This window comes from Oncorhynchus keta, chromosome 19 (genome assembly GCF_023373465.1).
Source record: "Oncorhynchus keta strain PuntledgeMale-10-30-2019 chromosome 19, Oket_V2, whole genome shotgun sequence".
Lineage (NCBI taxonomy): Eukaryota > Metazoa > Chordata > Actinopteri > Salmoniformes > Salmonidae > Oncorhynchus > Oncorhynchus keta.
Genome location: NC_068439.1, coordinates 36,329,326 through 36,354,076, shown reverse-complemented (window position 1 = coordinate 36,354,076; position 24,751 = coordinate 36,329,326). Strand labels below are relative to the sequence as shown.

The following is a 24,751-nucleotide window of genomic DNA, read 5'->3' as shown; positions in this document are numbered from 1 at the left end:
TATAATAAGGCCCACCTCACCAGGCACACACACACAGACACACATAGTCATGTGCTGTTTAAGTGTTTATGATTGCATGCACGGTGTAGGATCTATCAATATTTAATCTATATAGTGATACCAGACCAAAGAGAACGTTTTGCTTTGTAACTTATTTTTTTGTATGTATGTTACATCACATTCGCATGTAAGTACATTTGGCACATCAAGCATGTTCTCTCCATTTTGGAACATCCGAGAATAGACTATTTATCTTGATATATCAATCACAACCTTCTGATATATATTTCAATGTCAGACATCAGAACTAAAATGATTGAAATCTCACTTTTTCTTCAAACAGTTCAAATCTAGTTGTATTATCTATGGTAAAGAGTAACGCCTTGATCACACCGACAGAGTTTAGCGCAAAATGGTACGCAGATTCATCTGTATATTTGTGCAACAAAAGTTCAACATTCACCTTCTGCTACCATTTCTGTCAAGCCGCCTACCCATACAGTTTGACGCATACGTTCGATAAATCGAATTTATGCACCACACATAACACACTGCAATTGCCTCTGCAACACTGCAAGGAAAACGCACCAGTTCCATTGGGAATAAATTGACTTCTGGTGTACCAAAATGCAAACAATGTAGGTGTGATCAAGACGTAGAAACGGACTTCAGTAACATCATTTGTGGTCTAAACGATGAGACCCAATGACAACGTCAACAGGCACGACTAATTTGATTGAATGTGATTATGAAAATCTAATCTAATTTCAAACAATCTAATCTAATTCCACATGCTCTGATATATTCAAATCCAAATGACTACCCTATTGGAAAGATTAGATATTTTTTCCCGGGCAGTTTGGCCCATCTAATGTCTTGTTCAAAACATAAGAATGACTGTGGTAATCACATTCATCAGACCTACCGTTATTTAGTGATCTGAGATAATGACGTTCTTCAAAATGTATGTAACCCATACACATCCAATATATATCAAATGGAATAATATTATATATACAGTATGTATGCACAGCGCATACATTTCTTTCCAGATCATGCATCATCTGAAAATCCACACTAGGTGGGGAACTAGGTCCAAATTTGCAAATCCTTTCTCAAGCTTATTATCAAGGCTGCAAGTTTCTCACGTTCTCTCACAGTGAAAGTAGAACAATAACATTTACATTTACAAGATACTTCTCTACAAACGGACAACACAAGTGAAAAATATTGGTGTAAAACATGGTAATTGTGGCATCTTTATGTAACGCTGTCATCGGAATGTACCTGTAAATTACCTGGTTGTTTGCTTTGACAGCTCGCACAGTAGAGAGCGAAACATCTGCCACTCTGTATTCTTCCCCCGGATGATACTTCTTCTCTTCCTTCACTTGACCTAAATACTTAGTAACCTAGAGGTGATCGTGACATGACTTGTCTGAAATCAGATAAAACATTCCTTATAGGGTGTTTATGTTTTTTGTGTGTTTGAGTTTGTGAAAGTGAAAGAGGAAGAGAGGAGAAGAGAATTGAGAAAGACCAGGAGAAAGTGATTTGTAACTTTGCCTTTAGGGGATCCTTTTTTTGAGTATGGAGGCAGTTATGTAGGCAGGCTCCTCTTCACATTATTGCTGTTTCTATTACGTTTCAAACGCCCTTATATCCCACAAGTAACTGAATGAAGTCTAAGGTCAGAAATTAGTCAGGCATTCTGTCTTGAGATAAAGTTCAAAGGTACACTTTGACAATGATGTTATTTTATGCCTTCATTATGCATTGATAGACCAACTTTGAGCTATCTGAATTTCTATTTGAACTATTACAGCCTGTAAATAGCACATTGCAGTAGTCTACACTTGTATTCAAACTCCAAAACTGTAATTGCACTTACATCCACCAAAATGAAGATGATTGATCTACCATCTACAGTTGAAGTCAGAAGTTAACGTACACTTCAGTTGGAGTCATTAAAAGTCGGTTTTCAACCACTCCGCAAATTTCTTGTTAACAAACTATAGTTTTGGCAAGTCGGTTAGGGCTTCTACTTTGTGCATGACACAAGTCATTTTTCCAACAATTGTTTACAGACAGATTTTTTTCACTTATAATAATTCACTGTAACACAATTCCAGTGGGTCAGAAGTTTACATACACTAAGTTGACTGTGCCTTTAAACAGCTTGGGAAATTCCAGAAAATGATGTCATGGCTTTAGAAGCTTTTGATAGGCTAATTGACATAATTTGAGTCTATTGGAGGTGTACCTGTGGATGTATTTCAAGGCCTACCTTCAAACTCAGTGCCTATTTGCTTGACATCATGGGAAAATCAAAAGAAATCCACCAAAACCTCAGATCCTGGTCCTTCTGTAGCTCAGTTGGTAGAGCATGGCGCTTGTAACGCCAGGGTAGTGGGTTCGATTCCCGGGACCACCCATACGTAGAATGTATGCACACATGACTGACTGTAAGTCGCTTTGGATAAAAGCGTCTGCTAAATGGCATATTATTATTTTTATTATAGAAAAAATAATCATATCACCTCCACCTTACCGGCCACCCTAGACCTACTTCAGTTTGCATACCGCCAGGTCCAGAGACGACGCAATTGCCATCACACTGCCCTATCCCATCTGGACCAAAAGAATACCTATGTAAGAATGCTGTTCATTGACCTCCGTTCAGCATTCAACACCATAGTACCCTCCAAGGTGATCATCAAGCAGGAGGCCCTGGGTCTCAACCCCGCCCTGTGCAATTGGGTCCTGGACTTTCTGACGGCCCGCCCCCAGGCCTCCAACTCAATCATCAAATTAGCAGACAACACAACTGTAGTGGGCTTGATTGCCAACAACAACAATACAGCCTACAGGGAGGAGGTGAGGGCATTCGGAGTGCGGTGTCAGGAAAACAACATCTCACTCAACGTCAATAAAACAAAGGAGATGATTGTGGACTTTAGGAAACAGCAGAGTGAGCACCCCTCTATCCACATTGAAGGGACAGCAGTGGAGAAGGTGGAAAGTTTTAAGTTCCTCAGCATACACATCACAGACCAACTGAAATGGTCCACCCACACAGACAGTGTAGTGAAGAAGGCTCAACAGTGCCTCCTCAACCTCAGGAGGCTGAAGAAATTTGTCTTGTCACCCAAAACCCTGACAAACTTTTACAGATGCACAATCGAGAGCATCCTGTCGGGCTGTATCACAGCCTGGTACGACAACTGCACAACCCTCAACCTCAAGGCTCTCCAGAGGGTGGTACGGTCTGCACAATGCATCACCGGGGGCAAACTACATGCCCTCCATGACACCTACAGCACCCGATGTCACAGGAAGGCCAAAAAGATCATCAACGACATCAACCACCTGAGCCACTACCTGTTCACACCACTACCATCCAGATGGCGAGGTCAGTACAGGTGCATCAAAGCTGGGACCCTGAGACTGAAAAACAGCTTCTATCTCAAGGCCATCAAACTGCTAAACAGCAATCACTAACTCAGAGAGGCTGCTGTCTACATGGAGACCCAATTACTAGCCACTTTAATAAATGGATCGCTACTCACTTTATACAATGCCACTCTAAATCATGACACATTAATAATGTTTATATATTTTACATTACTCTTATCACATGTACAGTTGAAGCCGGAAGTGTACATGCACTTACGTTGTAGTCATTAAAACTTGTTTTTCAGACACTCCACAAATTTCTTGTTAACAAACTATAGTTTTGGCAAGTCGGTTAGGATATCTCCTTTGAGCATGACAAGTCATTTTTCCAACAATTGTTTACAAACAGATTATTTCACTTATAACTAACTGTATCACAATTCCAGTGGGTCAGAAGTTTACATACACTAAGTTGACTGTGCCTTCAAACAGCTTGGGAAATTATAGGCTAATTGACAACATTTGAAGGTGTACCTGTGGATGTATTTCAAGGCCTACCTTTAAACTCAGTGCCTCTTTGCTTGACATCATGGGAAAATCAAAATAAATCAGCCAAAACCTTAGAAAAAAATTGTAGACCTCCACAAGTCTGGTTCATCCTTGGGAGCAATTTCCAAACGCCTGAATGTACAATGTTTATCTGTACAAACAATTGTACGCAAATATAAACACCATGGCACTACGCAGCCGTCATACCACTCAGGAAGGAGTGGTGCGAAAAGTGCAAATCAATCCCAGAACAACAGCAAAGGACCTTGTGAAAATGTTGGAGGAAATGGGTACAAAAGTATCTATATCCACAGTAAAACGAGTCCTATATCGACATAACCTGAAAGGCCGCTCAGCAAGGAAGAAGCCACTGCTCCAAAACCGCCATAATAAAGTCAGACTACGGTTTGCAACTGCACATGGGGACAAAGATCGTACTTTTTCTAGAAATGTCCACTGGTCTTTTGAAACGCAAATAGAACTGTTTGGCCATAATGACCATCGTTATGTTTGGAGGAAAAAGGGGGAGGCTTGCAAGCCGAAGAACACCAACCCAACCGTGAAGCACGGGGATGGCAGCATCATGTTGTGGGGGTGCTTTGCTGCAGGAGGGACTGGTGCACTTCACAAAATAGATGGCATCATGAGGTAGTAAAATGATGTGGATATATTGAAGCAACGTCTCAAGACATCAGTCAGGAAGTTAAAGCTTGGTCGCAAATGGGTCTTCCAAATGGACAATGACCCCAAGCATACTTCCAAAGTTATGGCAAAATGGCTTAAGGACAACAAAGTCAAGGTATTGGAGTGGCCATCACAAAGCCCTGACCTCAATCCTACAGAAAATTTGTGGTCAGAACTGAAAAAGTGTGTGTGAGCAAGGAGGCCTACAAACCTGACTCAGTTACACCAGCTCTGTCCGGAGGAATGGGCCAAAATTCACCCAACTTATTGTGGGAAGGTTGTGAAAGGCTACCCAAAATGTTTGACCCAAGTTAAACAATTTAAAGCCAATGCTACCAAATACTAATTGAGTGTATGTAAACTTCTGACCCACTGGGAATGTGATGAAATAAATAAAAGCGGAAATAAATAATTATCTCTACTATTATTCTTGACATTTCACATTCTTAAAATAAAGTGGTGATCCTAACTGACCTAAGACAGGGAATTTTTACTCTGATTAAATGTCAGGAATTGTGAAAAACTAAGTTTAAATGTATTTGGCTAAGGTGTATGTAAACTTCCTACTTCAACTGTACCTGCCACATGGTTTATAAGGGGGCAGTTTGCTTGTTACTGGGATGGTGCAGCCCTGTTTGTTATTGGGATGGTGGAGGCCTGTTTGTTATTGGGATGGTGGAGGCCTGTTTGTTATTGGGATGGTGGAGGCCTGTTTGTTATTGGGATGGTGGAGGCCTCTGTATGTTATTGGGATGGTGGAGGCCTGTTTGTTATTGGGATGGTGGAGGCCTCTGTATGTTATTGGGATGGTGGAGGCCTGTTTGTTATTGGGATGGTGGAGGCCTCTGTATATTATTGGGATGGTGGAGGCCTGTTTGTTATTGGGATGGTGGAGGCCTGTTTGTTATTGGGATGGTGGAGGCCTCTGTTTGTTATTGGAATGGTGGAGGCCTCTGTATGTTATTGGGATGATGTAGGCATGTATGTTATTGGGATGGTGGAGGCCTCTGTTTGTTATTGGGATGATGGAGGCCTGTATGTTATTGGGATGGTGGAGGCCTGTATGTTATTGGACTGGTGGAGGCCTCTGTATGTTATTGGGATGATGTAGGCATGTATGTTATTGGGATGGTGGAGGCCTCTGTTTGTTATTGGGATGATGTAGGCCTGTATGTTATTGGGATGGTGGAGGCCTCTGTATGTTATTGGGATGATGTAGGCCTGTATGTTATTGGACTGGTGGAGGCCTCTGTTTGTTATTGGGATGGTGGAGGCCTCTGTATGTTATTGGGATGGTGGAGGCCTCTGTATGTTATTGGGATGATGTAGGCCTGTATGTTATTGGGATGGTGGAGGCCTCTGTATGTTATTGGGATGATGTAGGCCTGTATGTTATTGGACTGGTGGAGGCCTCTGTTTGTTATTGGGATGGTGGAGGCCTCTGTATGTTATTGGGATGGTGGAGGCCTCTGTATGTTATTGGGATGATGTAGGCCTGTATGTTATTGGACTGGTGGAGGCCTCTGTATGTTATTGGGATGATGTAGGCCTGTATGTTATTGGGATGGTGGAGGCCTCCAGAGAAGATAAGTACTTCCGCCTTTGTTTATGAAGCAGCCGCAGAGATTCTCACACCAAGGGACAACAGAACACCCAGGAGCGTGACACCCACTTCTTGATGCCATCTCTGTGATTGTGTTTTTCTTTTGATGGCCTCAAAGCTCCACTGTAAAGCCAAGTGTCATCACCTACTGTAGTTTTCCTTAACTTGTTATGGCTGCAATCCCCCTATCGGGATAAGTGTCATCAACAACCGCTGAATAGCATAGCGCTACATTCAATAAATATTACTACACAGTGCAATATAGGAAAACACAGCTTAGCCTTTTGTTAATACACCTGTCGTGTCAGATTTTGAAATGATGCTTTACAGCGAAAGCACTCCAAGCGTTTGTGTAAGTTTATCGATCGCACTACAAAACATTAAGTACACTTAGCATCAGGAAGCTTGGTCACGAAAATCAGAAAAGCAATCAAATTAATTGTTTACCTTCGGATGTTTTCATTCACGAGACTCCCAGTTACACAACAAATGTTCCTTTTGTTCCATAAAGATTGTTTTTATATCCAAAATACCTCCATTTGTTTGTTGCATTATGTTCAGAAATCCACAGGAAAGAGCGGTCACGACAACGCAGACTAAAATTCAAAATAGTTTCCATAATGTCCACAGAAACATGTCAAATGTTTTTTATAATCAATCCTCAGGTTGTTTTTAAAATATATAATCAATTATATACCAACCGCAAATGACTTTCACAGTAGGAGAGCGAAAAGCAATACCTATCCAAACTCTGTTGCGCGAGCGATGTTATCGTTCTGACATAGCATGAAACTATGTCTGAAGACTGTTGACACCTTGAGGAAGCGATAGGAAAAGGAATCTGGTTCATATCCCTTTAAATCCAGCAAAGGGAGGCTATGGAACTTGGAGTTTTCAAAATAGATGCCACTTCCTGTTTTGATTTTCCTCAGGGTTTTGCCTGCAATATCAGTTCTGTTATACTCACAGACAATATTTTGACAGTTTTGGAAACTTTAGAGTGTTTTCTATCTAATAATAATATGCATATATTAGCAACTGAGACTGAGGAGCTGGCCGTTTACAATGGGCACCTTTTCATCCAAGCTACTCAATACTGCCCCTGCAGCCATAAAAAGTTAAGGCATGGTAGTGGTTTCCCTATGGCTATGAAGCACTTGAATGGAGGTAAATGTAGTAAATGCCTGGGCTGGGCTAATCATCTGGAAATTAAGCTTTTCCCCAAGGTGGGTTTGAGGGCAAGTTGCTCAATCTGGGCTCTGGCTGGCTGTTGGGAAGCAGCAGGATGAAATGGAGCAAGAGCATGATTAGAGATCATAGAGGAAGAAGAGCGCAATTTTATCAGATACTACTTATCAAAAGCCTTGCACACTTAATTGCACATATTTCGGTGTGTATCTTTCATGACTGTGGCAATGACATTCAGTCCATGGTGTTCACAGCAACGATCTTTCATCACCTGGAGAAAAAAGGCAGACCAATGTACAGGGGTACCTGTCTGTCTGTATGTCTGTCTGTCACTAGGCCCCACTTAGCAGCGTGATTCCAGGGGATCTAACATCTGGCCTGGAGACTTCCTAGGTGCAGAACATGTAATTACACCTCCCCTAGGGAGGCGGCAGAAATAATAGCGAGGCAGACTCTACTCTCACTCTGCAATTAGACAGAGGGAGAACGTTTCTGGTGTCACACCGTTTCGGTGTGTGTCAGTTCCATCAGTTCATTTGGTTGTAAGTCCTATGTAGAGTGCAAGATGCTGATGACGAAGGTAGAAAAGGGAAAAAGGCAATGTACTGAAAAAGCTGTGATAGTGTATAGCTTAGTGATTAAAAATAAGAAAGTATTGCCCACTGCTTGCTTGCAAAGTTTCAATGCATCCCTTTTCAAGTGCCGATTGCTAAGAAAACCACGACAAGTATTAAGGATGTCATCTAGAAGACTCTCAGCTATAGCAAGTACACATTGCTTTGGAGTTGCCATCTATGCGGGTCCTCTAGTAATGAAAAGTATTTTAACTGAAAATGTAATTTAAGTTCTACCATTGGTTCAATTGAAGTGCATGCTATTAGGCCTGCTAGTCGGAGAAAACAAACACATCCATATGAACAAAGAAGCAGTGTTGAGAGTACCCACTGTGACTAATGGTTATACTTCAATTTTATTGTTTGAAAAATCAATACCAAGTAAAAAATAAATGACTTTCTTGATAGAACCATATTCTGATGAGAGGGGCCACAGTGGCCTGTTCCACATAGTTTATCTCTTGAGCTCTGCAAGGCTAATAGACCACAGGCCTAACAACTCATCACAATACTTTAGGGGTTCTGGAGACCATATTCCGAGACACTTGCAATAAAACAAACATTTATTAAAAAATAATTAAACTAATAATCTTGTTATATTACATGTTTAGCGCCTTCTCAAACACCCTTTGAAGACATCCTAAAAATACAAAGAGAGACATGTTTGTAGCGAACACTGCAATGGAGGTATTAGTTGGGCTATATGGCTTGACCCTGTCAAGATATGAACACATATATGTTGTATCCTTTGGCTGGGGACAAAATAGCACTATAAATTGATATGGAATGATTAGATGATAAACAAACACACATGCAAATATTACAATATGGGACATTTCCTCAAAATAAATAATAATAATTGGAGAATAACTTGTCATATTGAGTCTGTTTATAATGTTAGTTGGGTAGTTATCAATATAGGTAGTTATATTCACTACTAATATGACCAAGTAGATCGTTAATATTCCATTTTATTTTCAAAATGTTCAAATAGCACTTGCTATCCATTCTTGAGTAATATCCTAGCCAGAAAAGCTCCCATTGAACTGAAATATTACTACTATACTATTTACTATACTATACTATAACATACTAAACTATATTATATTATACTACACTACACTGTAGGCCTTCCAGTATTTACTAAGATCATAAACGAGCACTTGAAGTAAACCGCAACCAGGATATTGATAAATTGCATTAAATGAGATAAGGTTGTATGCTGAAAACGAAAAGAAAACAACAATACAAATGTATCTCTTGATGTAACTGATTTACACACACAAAAATCTGACCACACTGGAACCAACAGTACATAACCCCTATCTACACCACCAACCACAACACTTCCAGAGAGAAGAAAAGGAGAAGATGGTCCCTCCCACTCTCTCCTCCAACCTCCACCACCCTTCCCCTCCTATATGTCCCTTTGACATTGACATCAGGCACTTTATGATAGTCCTTAGACCCCCCTTTGGATATTTCTCCCTCCAACTGAACAGTCCCAACTCCTGTCGTGTATCCCCGACTTCCGCAAGGCTCTCCTTAGCTTGTTCTCCCTCATGGGACAACCATCTTCCTCTCCCCCGGCCCCTCTTCTTCTTTCTTATCATTCTTGTCAGCCAGGTTCCTGTAGGAGCGGTGGATCCCGGGGGTCCTCAGCACCTCGTCTCCCTGGGTGAGGCCTGGGTCCTCGGGCACGACCGGTCGAGGCGCCGGGTAGTTGGGCTGATAGTACTCGGAGGGGTAGCCCCCCTCGCCATACCTATAGGGGTCCTCCTCCTCCACCTCGTCATAGTTCTGGTAGGTGTTGGGGGGCAATTGGACTAAGGGAAGATTGTGGCGGTCAGATGTGTCACCACCGATGCCACCCTCTATAGCCACCGTGGCCACCCCCAAAGCGTGCATGTGTTTGTTTGTTTTTGATTGGGTTAGCGGGACAGGACAGGAAGGAGGCAGAGACACACAGGAAGAACAGTGTTAGCGTCGACATCAAAGCGGCCAGAAGAGTTAAAGAGGAGTAGGGAGGAGCAACACTGACAAGGTAAGGAGATCTAAGTGGTTCTCTTACTAAATATATGAGAAAGCTCAACTGAATAACGCATCAAATGACAATCAGTATTAGTCAACCACTGGCACCTTTTGGAATATAAAAACTGTACACATTCACTGCAGAAGCATAGAGAAGCCTTGGATAAAATATGTACTAAACTCAGCAAAAAAAGAAACATCCCTTTGTCATGACCCTGTCTTTCAAAGATAATTCTTAAAAATGACTTCTCAGATCTTCATTGTAAAGGGTTTAAACACTGTTTCCCATGCTTGTTCAATGAACCATAAACAATTAATGAACACGCTCCTGTGGAACGGTCGTTAAGACACTAACAGCTTTCAGACGGTAGGCAATTAAGGTCACAGTTATGTAAACTTAGGACACTAAAGAGGCCTTTCTACTGACTCTGAAAAACACCAAAAGAAAGATGCCAGGGTCCCTGCTCATCTGCGTGAACGTGCCTTAGGCATGCTGTAAGGAGGCATGAGGACCGCAGATGTGGCAAGGGCAAAAAATTGCAATGTCCGTACTGTGAGACGTCTAAGACAGTGCTACAGGGAGACTGGACAGACAGCTGACCATCCTCGCAGTGGCAGACCACGTGTAACATCACCTGCACAGGATCTGTACATCCAAACATCACACCTGCCGGACAAGTACAGGATGGCAACAACAACAGCCCGAGTTACACCATTAACGCACAATGCCTCCATCAGTGCTCAGACTGTCCACAATAGGCTGAGAGAGGCTGGACTGAGGGCTTGTAGGCCTGTTGTAAGGCAGGTCCTCACCAGACATCACCGGCAACAACGTTGCCTATGGGCACAAACCCACCGTCACTGGACCAGACAGGACTGGCAAAAAGTGCTCTTCACCGACGAGTCGCGGTTTTGTATCACCAGGGGTGATGGTCGGATTCGCATTTACAGTCGAAGGAATGAGTGTTACACCGAGGCCTGTACTCTGGAGCGGGATCGATTTGGAGGTGGAGGGTCCATCATAGTCTGGGGCGGTGTGTCACAGCATCATCGGACTGAGCTTGTTGTCATTGCAGGCAATCTCAACGCTGTGCGTTACAGGGAAGACATCCTCCTCCTTCATGTGGTACCCTTCATGCAAGCTCATCCTGACATGACCCTCCAGCATGACAATGCCACCAGCCATACTGCTTGTTCTGTGCTTTATTTCCTGCAAGACAGGAGTGTCAGTGTTCTGCCATGGCCAGCGAAGAGCCCGGATCTCAATCCAATTGAGCACGCCTGGGACCTGTTGGATTGGAGGTTGAGGGCTAGGGCTAGGGCTATTCCCCCCAGAAATGTCCAGGTGCCTTGGTGGAATAGTGGGGTAACATCTCACAGCAAGAACTGGCAAATCTTGTGCAGTCCATGAGGAGGAGATGCACTGCAGTACTTAATGCAGCTGGTGGCCACACCAGATACTGACCGTTACTTTTGATTTTGACCCCTCCTTTGTTCAGGGACACATTATTACATTTCTGTGAGTCATATCTGTGGAACTTGTTCAGTTTATGTCTCAGTTGTTGAATCTTGTTATGTTCATACAAATATTTACACATGTTAAGTTTTCTGAAAATAAACACAGTTGACAGTTTCTTTTTTTGCTGAGTTTAGCTTGTATGCGCTGAAACATAAAAATGCATTTATGGCTAAATTAGTTATTGTCTCAGGCTCAGGTAGAATGTTTTTCTACAAAGAGAAGGACTTTGAACATCTTTATGGGAAACAAAGCAGTAGTTGTTGTTGACCGAAAAAAAACAGGGGATATTGGAAGGGGGTAGAATGAAGCGACAAGCCTGTCTAGCCTCACACCTCCACTACAACCCTTTTTGAATGCTGCTCGCTACCAATACTTTTGTTGGACTTCAGTAAGAGAAAGTAGAGGGAGAAAGAGGGAGACACACACATACCACAGGTCAGACAGATGAGACAAAATCACATGCTGGTATTACTCACACTGAGGAGTACATGGAGAACACCGCCGGCCTTTCTAGCCGTACAGTGTGCTCACCGTACCGTCTTTTCCTCAGAGAAAAGGGTGATAGAGACAAACATCATCGATGGTCTAGGTGTCCATGCACACATGCATTTACAGTTAGGGCGCTACAGATTGTATCCACACTCACAATATCCATTATATTAGATGATGAACCATTTAAGAAATAAGGCTAAGGGGGTGTGGTATATGGCCAATATACCACAGCAAAGGGCTGTTCTTTTTTACGACAAACGCGGAGTGCCTGGATACAGACCTTAGCCGTGGTATATTGGCTATATACCACAAACCCCCAAGGTGCCTTATTGCTTTTCTAAATGGGTTATTCAACGTAATTAGAGCAGTAAAAATAAATGTTTTGCCATACCCATGCTCTACGGTCTGATATACCACGGCTGTCAACCAATCAGCATTCAGGTCTCAAACCACCCAGTTTATAATGTTGAATTAATCATGATCACATGACTGTAAAGATGCAGAATTGTCTTTTTGAAACTTGGTAAAATATGGCCATACTTGACGCAATAGCGTGGTATGTACATGAACATATTGAAATATGACTTATTGTGATAAGGCTTTAAAAGTTTATAGATATTTTGTCGGAATAACTATATTTGACATAAATACATGATGTCACAAGCATTCACAAATATCTATTAGGTCTATAGAACTTTAAACAAGCAAGATTGTTTGAATTCAATTCCACAACCTAAGATACTGGGATTAAGATACTGGGATAAAGACATGGCGGCAAAACATTTTTTTTCTCACATACCATTCATTGTATGAATTCAACACATTGTAAGTCATTGTTTCCAAGCTAAATTCTGCATCTTGGGTGCATTTTGTATTTCAAGGTGCTTAAATGACAACAGGAACTATTGGATTCATAATTAAACCATATGCTCAAAGACATCTTACTGTAAAACCATCAGATAATAGAATGGGCAAATATTTTTCCTGAGCTGTCAAAAACAGAGAATAAAGGACATCCACTCATTTATTTTAATGAGGTTCAGTCCTGAGGTTAATCAAGTGAGCCTCAATTGATTTGAATTTGAAGTCTATTAAGTATAAAGTAAATCATAAAATAAATGCCAATTACTTAAATATATCTCAGTATGGGCATCCAAATTAAATTTGGGTAACTGGTAAGTTAGTACTACAATAGAGTAGATGATTCTGAGAACTTTCTTTTCAAGATAGGTCATGTTTAGGGTTTAATATTTTCCCGGTATTTTACAAATGTTCCATCGCAAGAATAAATACATTTTCTCCTGGGTAACCCGGAATTTCCCGGGTGTCATTCTAAAGCATTATAAAGCATATACATATGTCTGAATTTGATTAGAGGGTTGATCAGCATGAACATTCAAGCCTGATGCTACCTGAGCCTGGTGGGCCAAACATTAAATACATGTTATGAACCCAAGCCCCAAAAAGTCCAAATGACAGTCCCATTATCAAATCAAATCAAATTGTATTTGTCACATAAGAATGGTTAGCAGATGTTAATGCGAGTGTAGCGAAATGCTTGTGCTTCTAGTTCCGACAGTGCAGTAATATCTAACAAGTAATCTAACAATTCCCACACAACTACCTAATATACACAAATCTAAAGGGGTGAATGAGAATATGTACATGTCAGTATATGGATGAGCGATGGCTGAGCGGCATAGGTGCAATAGATGGAAAAAATACAGTATATACAGTTGAAGTCGGAAGTTTACCTTAGTTTACATACACCTTAATACATTTAAACTCAGCTTTTCACAATTCCTGACATTTAATCAGAGTAAAAAAAGTCCCTGTCTTAGGTCAGTTAGGATCACCACTTTATTTTAAGAATGTGAAATGTCAGACTAATATCAGAGAGAATGATTTATTTCAGCTTTTATTTCTTTCCTCACATTCCCAGTGGGTCAGAAGTTTACATACACTCAATTAGTATTTGGTAGCATTGCCTTGAAATGTTTTAACTTGGGTCAAACGTTTCGGGTAGCCTTCCACAACCTTCCCACAATAAGTTGGGGGAATTTTGGCCCATTCCCCCTGACAGTGCTGGTGTAACTGATTCAGGTGTGTAGGCCTCCTTGCTCGCACACGCTTTTTCAGTTCTGACCACGAATTGTCTGTGGGACTGAGGTCAGGGCTTTGTGATGGCCTCTCCAATACCTTGACTTTGTTGTCCTTAAGCCATTTTGCCACAACTTTGGAAGTATGCTTGGGGTCATTGTCCATTTGGAAGATCCATTTGCGACCAAGCTTTAACTTCCTGACTGATGTCTTGAGACGTTGCTTCAATATATCCACATAATTTTCCTACCTCATGATGCTATCTATTTTGTGAAGTGCACCAGTCCCTCCTGCAGCAAGGCAGCCCCAACCCTGTGCTTCACGGTTGGGATGGTGTTCTTCGGCTTGCAAGCATCCCTCTTTTTCGTCAAACAATAACAATGGTCATTATGGCCATACAGTTCTATTTTTGTTTCATCAGACCAGAGGAAACAAAAAGTGCGATCTTAGTCCCCATGTGCAGTTGCAAACTGCTTTTTTTATATCGGTTTTGGAGCAGTGGCTTCTTCCTTGCTGAGCGGCCTTTCAGGTTATGTCGATATAGGACTCGTTTTACTGTGGATATAGATACTTTTGCACCTGTTTCCTCCAGCATCTTCACAAGGTCCTTTGCTGGTGTTCTGGGATTGCACTTTTTGCACCAAAGACGAGCGTGGTACCTTCAAGCTTTTGGAAATTGTTCACAAGGATGAACCAGACCTGTGGAGGTCTACAATTTTTTCTAAGGTTTTGGCTGATTTCTTTTGATTTTCCCATGATGTCAAGCAAAGAGGCACTGAGTTTAAAGGTAGGCCTTGAAATACATCCACATGTACACCTTCAAATGTTGTCAATTAGCCTATCATTTTCCAAGCTGTTTAAAGGCACAGTCAACTTAGTGTATGTAAATTTCTGACCCACTGGAATTGTGATACAGTTAGTTATAAGTGAAATAATCTGTTTGTAAACAATTGTTGGAAAAATGACTTGTGTCATGCACAAAGTAGATGTCCTAACCAACTTGCCAAAACTATAGTTTGTTAACAAGAAATTTGTGGAGTGTCTGAAAAAACGAGTTTTAATGACTACAACCTAAATGCACGTACACTTCCGACTTCAACTGTACATGTGATAAGAGTAATGTAAAATATATAAACAGTATTAATGTGTCATTATTTAGAGTGGCATAGTATAAAGTGACTAGCGATCCATTTATTAAAGTGGCCAGTGATTGGGTCTCCATGGAGACAGCAGCCTCTCTGAGTTAGTAATTGCTGTTTAGCAGTCTGATGGCCTTGAGATAGAAGCTATTTTTCAGTCCCAGGGTCCCAGCTTTGATGCACCTGTACTGACCTCGCCTTTTGGATGGTAGCGGTGTGAACAGGTAGTGGCTCAGGTGGTTGATGTCGTTGATGATCTTTTTGGCCTTCCTGTGACATCGGGTGCTGTAGGAGGGCAGGTAGTTTGCCCCCAGTGATGCTTTGCGCAGACCGTACCACCCTCTGGAGAGCCTTGAGGTTGAGGGTTGTGCAGTTGTCGTACCAGGCTGTGATACAGCCCGACAGGATGCTCTCGATTGTGCATCTGTAAAAGTTTGTCAGGGTTTTGGGTGACAAGCCAAATTTCTTCAGCCTCCTGAGGTTGAAGAGGCGCTGTTGAGCCTTCTTCACTACACTGTCTGTGTGGGTGGACCATTTCAGTTGGTCTGTGATGTGTATGCTGAGGAACTTAAAACTTTCCACCTTCTGCACTGCTGTCCCTTCAATGTGGATAGGGGGGTGCTCACTCTGCAGTTTAATGAAGTCCACGATCATCTCCTTTGGTTTGTTGACGTTGAGTGAGATGTTGTTTTCCTGACACCGCACTCCGAATGCCCTCACCTCCTCCCTGTAGGTTGTCTTGTCGTTGTTGCCAATCAAGCCCACTACAGTTGTGTTGTATGCAAATTTGATGATTGAGTTGGAGGCCTGGAGGCGGGCCGTCAGAAAGTCCCGGACCCAATTGCACAGGGCGAGGTTGAGACCCAGGGCCTCCAGCTTGATGATCACCTTGGAGGGTACTATGGTGTTGAATGCTGAGTTGAGGTCAATGAACAGCATTCTTACATAGGTATTAATTTGGTCCAGATGGGATAGGGTAGTGTGATGGCAATTGTGTCATCTCTGGATCTGGCGGTATGCAAACTGAAGTAGATCTAGGGTGGCTGGTAAGGTGGAGGTGATATGATCCTTGACTAGTCTCCCAAAGCACTTCATGATGACAGTAGTGAGTGCTACAGGGCAGTAGTCATTTAGTTCAGTTATCTTTGCCTTCTTGAGTACAGGAACAATGGTAGCCATCTTGAAGCATGTGGGGACAACAGACTGGGATAGGGAGCGATTGAATATGTCTGTAAACACACCAGCAAGCTGGTCTGCCCATGCTCTGAGGACGCGGCTAGGGATGCCGTCTGGGCCAGCAGCCTTGCGAGTGTTAACACGTTTAAATATTTTACTCACATCATCCACAGAGGAGAGGGGGAGGCGTAGTCCTTGGCACTGTATTATCCTAAAAATAATTATATTATAATACACCTCAAAATAAATGAGTTTGCATTTTGGCGCAGTCCAGGCAGTGCTGAGAGGGATATTTTGGCCTGCTCTTTGTTTGGGGAGCCGCAACGGTGGCACTATATTATCCTCAAAGCAGGCAAAGAAGGTGTTTAGTTTGTCTGGAAGTGTGACGTCGTTGTTCGTGACGTGGCAGGTTCTTTTTGCAGTCCCTGATTTCCTGTAGACATATGCCACATATGTCTCGTGTCTGAGCCGTTGAATTGCGACTCTACCTTGTCCCTGTACTTGCATTTCGCTTATTGATTGTCTTGCGGAGGGAATAACTACACTATTTATATTCAGTCATATTCCCATTATCCAATACATACAGTGCATTCGGAAAGTATTCAGACCCCTTCCCTATTTCCCTACCTCTTCAATCTACACACAATAACAGGTTTTTAGAAATCTTTGCAACAAAAAAAACGTATTTACATATGTATTCAGACCCTTTGCTATAAGACTCAAAATTGAAGGGCCTTGGTCAGGGAGGTGACCAAGAACCCAATGGTCCCTCTGACAGAGCTCCAGAGTTCCTCTGTGGAGAACCTTCCAGAAGGACAACCATTTCTGCAGAACCCCATCAATCAGACCTTTATGGTAGTGGCCAGAGGGAAGCCACTCCTCAGGAAAAGGCACATGACAGCTCGCTTGAAGTTTGCCAAAAGGCATCTAAAGGTCTCAGACCATGAGAAGCAAGATTCTCTGGTCTGATGAAACCAAGATTGAACTTTTTGGCCTGAATGCCAAGCGTCATATCTGGAGGAAACCTGGCACCATCCCTTCGGTGAAGCATGGTGGTGGCAGCATCATGCTGTGGGGATGCTATTCAGCGGCAGGGGCTGGGAGACTAGTCAGGATCGAGAGAAAGCTGAACGGAGCAAAGTACAGAGAGATCATTGATGAAAACCTGCTCCAGAGTGCTCAGGACCTCAGACTGGAGCGAAGGTTCACCTTCCAACAGGACAACGAGCCTAATCACACAGCCAAGTCCCTGAAAGGCCTTGAGTCGCCCAGCCAAAGCGCAGACTTGAACCCAATCAAACATCTCTGGAGAGACCTGAAAATAGATGCCCCCTATCCAACCTGAAAGAGCTTGAGAGGCTCTGCGAAGAAGAATGGAAGAAACTCCCCAAATAACACAACTGACTAGGTTTCCCAGTGCCAACCTTGTAGCGTCATACCCAAGAAGACTTGAGGCTGCCAAAGGTGCTTCAACAAAGTACTGAGTAAAGTGTCTGAATAATTATGTAAATGTGATACTTAATAATCGTTTTGCAAAAAAATGTAAATAAATGGTTTTTGCTTCGTCATATTGGGTTATTGTGTGTAGATTTATGAGGGGAAAAAAATATTTAATCCATTTTAGAATAAGACTGTAACGTAACAAAAAAAGTCAAGGGGTCTGAATCCTTTCCAAATGCACTGATATATTTTATTTAACCTTTATTTAACTAGGCAAGTCAATTAAGAACAAATTCTTATTTACAATGACAGCCTACCCCGGCCATATCCGGCTATGATATACAGTAGACTACTGCACATTATGCACGGCAGAAAAATATAAAAGCCCATAGTTGTACCTAGCTATAGGCTATGCTCTCTTGGGGAAATAAGTTTAACTAGCTCCAGTAGGCTAATCTTTTTGAGTGTGTATTGTATTGCAATATACTGAATTACACAAATCGTTCAAACCATGGTAAAGCAGAAGAGAACATGCAATTCTGGTGCGAAACATGAGGCCTAAAAAGTTACAAGTATACGCTAGCAAATTTAATTTTAATTTTGAAATATAAAGTGCTTGTAAGTAAGCATTTCAGTGTAAGGTCTACTACACCTGTTGTATTTGGCGCATGTGACAAATAACATATGAAGAATTTGTCACATGCGCCAAATACAACAGGTGTAGTAAACCTTACACTGAAATGCTTACTTACAAGCCCTTAACCAACAATGCAGCCAAGAATAAATAAATAAAACATACATTTGTATAATTGGAAGGCCCCAAAAATTGTCAAAGACTTCAGTCACCCAAGTCATAGAGTGTTGTCTCTGCTACAGCACAGCAAGCGGTACTAGACCGCCAAGTCTTGGACCTAAAGGTTCCTTAACAGCTTCTACCCCCAAGCCATAAGACTGATGAACAATTAATCAAATGGCCAGCTGGACTATTTACATTGATCCCCCCTTTGTTTTTACACTGATGTTTATTACCTCTGCTGTTTATTACCTCTGTAGTCACTTTACCCTTACCTACATGTACAAATTACCTCGACTAACCTGTACCCCTGGCGCACATTGTCTCGGTACCGGTACCCCTTGTATATAGCCTTGTTATTGTTATTTTATTGTGTTACTTTTTATTTAATTACTAATTTTATTGATTTAGTAAATATTATCTTAACTCTATTTCTTGAACTGCATTGTTGGTTAAGGGCTTGTAAGTAAGCATTTCACGATAAGGTCTACACGTGTTGTATGTGCATGTGACACATACCATTTGATTTGATATAGCTTTCATAATATCTCCCCTAATGTTATTAGCCAACATACTCTTTCTCACTCTATTTTTGCTTTATTCCTTCCTCGCTTTCAACAGTTAAATGGAAAACGTTTCGTGGTCATCATCTTCCTCATTCTAATGTTATCCTTGAATAATATAGGACTAGAATTAGATGCAGAAGGCTAAATAACTGCTATAGCCTACCACCATCGCACATTCACTCTTCTTTCAAACTACCCGTGAGTTCTATTGGCTGGAGGTATTTATCAATCAGCAAAAAAGAGCTTGCGCCCCTCTTCGAATAGTCTATTAGTATAAGAAATGCTAAAAAAGTTATGTCCAGCAAGCTATTTAGTCTAGATTTTCCTGCATGTGACTCCAAGAGCTAAGGAGCGTTTATTAAGGAGAGGTCTGCGGAGCACAGGTGCTTGCATACTGCGCAAGAGACAGAGGCATTAAATTAGAAGATTAATGCCTCTGTCTCCCCGCACTGACGGAAACATGGATCACCACAGATAACACTGCTACTCCTACTGCTCTCTCTTCGTCCGCCCACGTGTTCTCGCACACCCCGAGAGCTTCTGGTCAGCGGGGTGGTGGCACCGGGATCCTCATCTCTCCCAGGTGGTCATTCTCTCTTTCTCCCCTTACCCATCTGTCTATCGCCTCCTTTGAATTCCATGCTGTCACAGTTACCAGCCCTTTCAAGCTTAACATCCTTATCATTTATCGCCCTCCAGGTCCCCTCGGAGAGTTCATCAATGAGCTTGATGCCTTGATAAGCTCCTTTCCTGAGGACGGCTCACCTCTCACAGTTCTGGGCGACTTTAACCTCCCCACGTCTACCTTTGACTCATTCCTCTCTGCCTCCTTCTTTCCACTCCTCTCCTCTTTTGACCTCACCCTCTCACCTTCCCCCCCTACTCACAAGGCAGGCAATACGCTCAACCTCATCTTTACTAGATGCTGTTCTTCCACTAACCTCATTGCAACTCCCCTCCAAGTCTCCGACCACTACCTTGTATCCTTTTCCCTCTCGCTCTCATCCAACACTTCCCACACTGCCCCTACTCGGATGGTATCGCGCCGTCCCAACCTTCGCTCTCTCTCCCCCGCTACTCTCTCCTCTTCCATCCTATCATCTCTTCCCTCTGCTCAAACCTTCTCCAACCTATCTCCTGATTCTGCCTCCTCAACCCTCCTCTCCTCCCTTTCTGCATCCTTTGACTCTCTATGTCCCCTATCCTCCAGGCCGGCTCGGTCCTCCCCTCCCGCTCCGTGGCTCGACGACTCATTGCGAGCTCACAGAACAGGGCTCCGGGCAGCCGAGCGGAAATGGAGGAAAACTCGCCTCCCTGCGGACCTGGCATCCTTTCACTCCCTCCTCTCTACATTTTCCTCCTCTGTCTCTGCTGCTAAAGCCACTTTCTACCACTCTAAATTCCAAGCATCTGCCTCTAACCCTAGGAAGCTCTTTGCCACCTTCTCCTCCCTCCTGAATCCTCCTCCCCCTCCTCCCTCTCTGCAGATGACTTCGTCAACCATTTTGAAAAGAAGGTCGACGACATCCGATCCTCGTTTGCTAAGTCAAACGACACCGCTGGTTCTGCTCACACTGCCCTACCCTGTGCTCTGACCTCTTTCTCCCCTCTCTCTCCAGATGAAATCTCGCGTCTTGTGACGGCCGGCCGCCCAACAACCTGCCCGCTTGACCCTATCCCCTCCTCTCTTCTCCAGACCATTTCCGGAGACCTTCTCCCTTACCTCACCTCGCTCATCAACTCATCCCTGACCGCTGGCTACGTCCCTTCCGTCTTCAAGAGAGCGAGAGTTGCACCCCCTTCTGAAAAAACCTACACTCGATCCCTCCGATGTCAACAACTACAGACCAGTATCCCTTCTTTCTTTTCTCTCCAAAACTCTTGAACGTGCCGTCCTTGGCCAGCTCTCCCGCTATCTCTCTCAGAATGACCTTCTTGATCCAAATCAGTCAGGTTTCAAGACTAGTCATTCAACTGAGACTGCTCTTCTCTGTATCACGGAGGCGCTCCGCACTGCTAAAGCTAACTCTCTCTCCTCTGCTCTCATCCTTCTAGACCTATCGGCTGCCTTCGATACTGTGAACCATCAGATCCTCCTCTCCACCCTCTCCGAGTTGGGCATCTCCGGCGCGGCCCACGCTTGGATTGTGTCCTACCTGACAGGTCGCTCCTACCAGGTGGCGTGGCGAGAATCTGTCTCCTCACCACGCGCCCTCACCACTGGTGTCCCCCAGGGCTCTGTTCTAGGCCCTCTCCTATTCTCGCTATACACCAAGTCACTTGGCTCTGTCATAACCTCACATGGTCTCTCCTATTATTGCTATGCAGACGACACACAATTAATCTTCTCCTTTCCCCCTTCTGATGACCAGGTGGCGAATCGCATCTCTGCATGTCTGGCAGACATATCAGTGTGGATGACGGATCACCACCTCAAGCTGAACCTCGGCAAGACGGAGCTGCTCTTCCTCCCGGGGAAGGACTGCCCGTTCCATGATCTCGCCATCACGGTTGACAACTCCATTGTGTCCTCCTCCCAGAGCGCTAAGAACCTTGGCGTGATCCTGGACAACACCCTGTCGTTCTCAACTAACATCAAGGCGATGGCCCGTTCCTGTAGGTTCATGCTCTACAACATCCGCAGAGTATGACCCTGCCTCACACAGGAAGCGGCGCAGGTCCTAATCCAGGCACTTGTCATCTCCCGTCTGGATTACTGCAACTCGCTGTTGGCTGGGCTCCCTGCCTGTGCCATTAAACCCCTACAACTCATCCAGAACGCTGCAGCCCGTCTGGTGTTCAACCTTCCCAAGTTCTCTCACGTCACCCCGCTCCTCCGCTCTCTCCATTAGCTTCCAGTTGAAGCTCGCATCCGCTACAAGACCATGGTGCTTGCCTACGGAGCTGTGAGGGGAACGGCACCTCAGTACCTCCAGGCTCTGATCAGGCCCTACACCCAAACAAGGGCACTGCGTTCATCCACCTCTGGCCTGCTCGCCTCCCTACCACTGAGGAAGTACAGTTCCCGCTCAGCCCAGTCAAAACTGTACGCTGCTCTGGCCCCCCAATGGTGGAACAAACTCCCTCACGACGCCAGGACAGCGGAGTCAATCACCACCTTCCGGAGACACCTGAAACCCCACCTCTTTAAGGAATACCTAGGATAGGATAAAGTAATCCTTCTCACCCCCCTAAAAGATTTAGATGCACTATTGTAAAGTGGCTGTTCCACTGGATGTCATAAGGTGAATGCACCAATTTGTAAGTCGCTCTGGATAAGAGCGTCTGCTAAATGACTTAAATGTAAATGTAAATTATACATAACCCATCACTAATTAGCTAAATATAAGGCTAATACTGCATTGACTTTATTACCTGAAAGAGGTAGGCTAGAACATATACTGTATAGGGCTATATATCAAATATAGAAGAGGATGATCTATTTTGTATAAAATTGGAATGGAATTGATGGAGAGAGAGAAAGACTGCGAGAGACTGCTTGCACGTGTTCTGATTTAAAGCAAAGATATTCGAGTGATATGCTTTTTTTCCCTGCAGCTGCAAATAATAAATAAAAATCTTTACAATTACAAAACAAGGTGACACCTGAAATTCAGATGGATATGGGTAAATTAGAGGCGCATTCGGTCTTTATATTACTGTAGCATAGGCTATGCTGCAGCAAATGTAGGCCTACCTGTCTCAGGAAAAAAAGTGACCATGATGAGATGATACAGTAGGTCTACATGCACTGTGAATTGCGCTCCATACAGACATGGGATGTCTGTCCCCACCGTGAGCGTTAATTCATCATGCAGATGCTGAAGAGAGGCCAGATTTAGACATCGCATACCCTTTCACAGTTCCATTTCACGCCATGCTGTTCAGACAAATAATTTTCAAATCAAATCAAATCAATTTATAATAATTGACAGTTCTCACAGTTATTTATCCCGGGAAAAGGGAGTGATTTTGGGAGGTAACCGGGTTACCGCCATTCAACCCTAGTCATGTTGTCTTAGCTTCACCTTGAAATACAGTGAGTGTGGATAAAGGTGTGATTCGGGTCAACCCTCTGGCGGATTTAACCCAATGAGAGCTCTTTGCTCAGGTCTCCCTGTCAAAGAGCTTCTGATGGATTAAATTCGTTAGTGATTGATTGACAGGGTATGATACAATACATCAGATATAAAGACATTAAAAAAAGGCCAGATTCAGTCCGAACCCTTTGACATATTCTCTGATTACAAACCCTCAGCCTTACTCAAGAATTTAGGGTTTTTAAAGCATTCTCAGAGAGTGTATCCCCAGGTAAGTGTTATCTACCCAACAACATGATGGGAATGACAATGGAATTCTCTATACATGGCAAAACAAATTAGATCTAATGTATTGGACTTTGTATTTTATTTCATTTTATGTTGCCTTGTTGTGTTTTGGTGTGTTTACAGTGGTAAGGGATGACGATTGTCATAATTACCTCCTACGTTGTAGCCCACACAGGAGTTCTGGTCACAGTATCCAGGAGGTCCAGCCGACCCCACTGGTCCAGGGATACCCGGCCTCCCAGGGGTTCCAGGGTTCCCCGGCCGACCAGATGGACCCTGGCTACCTGTCCGGCCCTGACCCGTTGGTCCTGGAGGAGAGGTAAGGAAAAGGCGGAGAAAGGGAGGAAGTGTGTTTTAATACAACAAATAAATGTTCAATTAACAATGAAGGTTTTAATTTTGAGCTACATTCCGAAGTGAAATCATCATGTGAAATGTTAAGACAAACCTTTGAAACATGATGGCATTATTATTGTCTTCATTGTGACTAAGAACACTGCATATAGAGGTAGAATTCACCAAGTTAAAGTGGTAGTTCACCCAAATTACACATTGGTTTCCTTACCCATTTGTGGCGCAAATCCCAAACAAGTCACAGGACCGATATTAGCATCATGTCCAAATAATAGGAAAGTATCTAAAATGTATTATAAAGCTCAACAAAGTCATTTATAGATGTTTTGAAGATAATGTGCGAATAATGCTAATATCAGTCCCATGACTTGAATGCGATTTGTGCCGCAAATGATAAAACATTAGCATGTGGAAGCAGTGGCAGAGAAATTAAACCAAAGTATGGATTGCTGTCATATCTTATCCATAGACTGCTGACAGGGTTAAGGGAACCAATAAATAATTTTATAATTTGGGTGAACTATCCCTTTAAATCTAGTAGTGTGCTTTGAAACAGAATCCATGATTAGGCCACACTTCCGCACATTTACCATTACCCAGCATTCAGTACCAATAAGCATAAGCTTTTGTGTCTTTTCATCAGACCCAAAATGCTATTATTACTGAGCTGTCTCTATCAGGAAATGCTATGAATATCCTTTTTCAAATATCCTTGGGGGTACTCATCTCGCGCATGCCAGATTCCTGAAGTGTTCTCTCAGAGTTCTCTCCTGTGGCCC

The 24,751-nt window shown here is 43.1% G+C and overlaps 1 protein-coding gene across 8 annotated transcripts in view; it reads right to left on the bottom strand.

Annotated features, from left to right (window-relative positions):
* Positions 1-8,371: 8,371 nt before the first annotated feature.
* The window catches only part of LOC118398157 (collagen alpha-1(XIV) chain-like), a 100,834-nt gene continuing 84,454 nt past the window's right edge, over positions 8,372-24,751 (bottom strand). For 2 of the 8 annotated variants that reach the window (XM_052470415.1, XM_052470422.1), the window contains 2 exons: positions 23,771-23,926; positions 8,372-9,908 (listed from right to left, as the gene is read on the bottom strand). In XM_052470415.1, the coding sequence (XP_052326375.1) occupies positions 9,595-9,908; positions 23,771-23,926 (470 nt within the window). In that variant the 3' untranslated portion in view covers positions 8,372-9,594. Of the gene's footprint in view, positions 11,968-12,060; positions 12,130-23,770; positions 23,927-24,751 lie in introns of all 8 variants that reach the window. The other 6 variants (XM_052470417.1, XM_052470419.1, XM_052470418.1 and 3 more) reach the window with 6 other exon arrangements.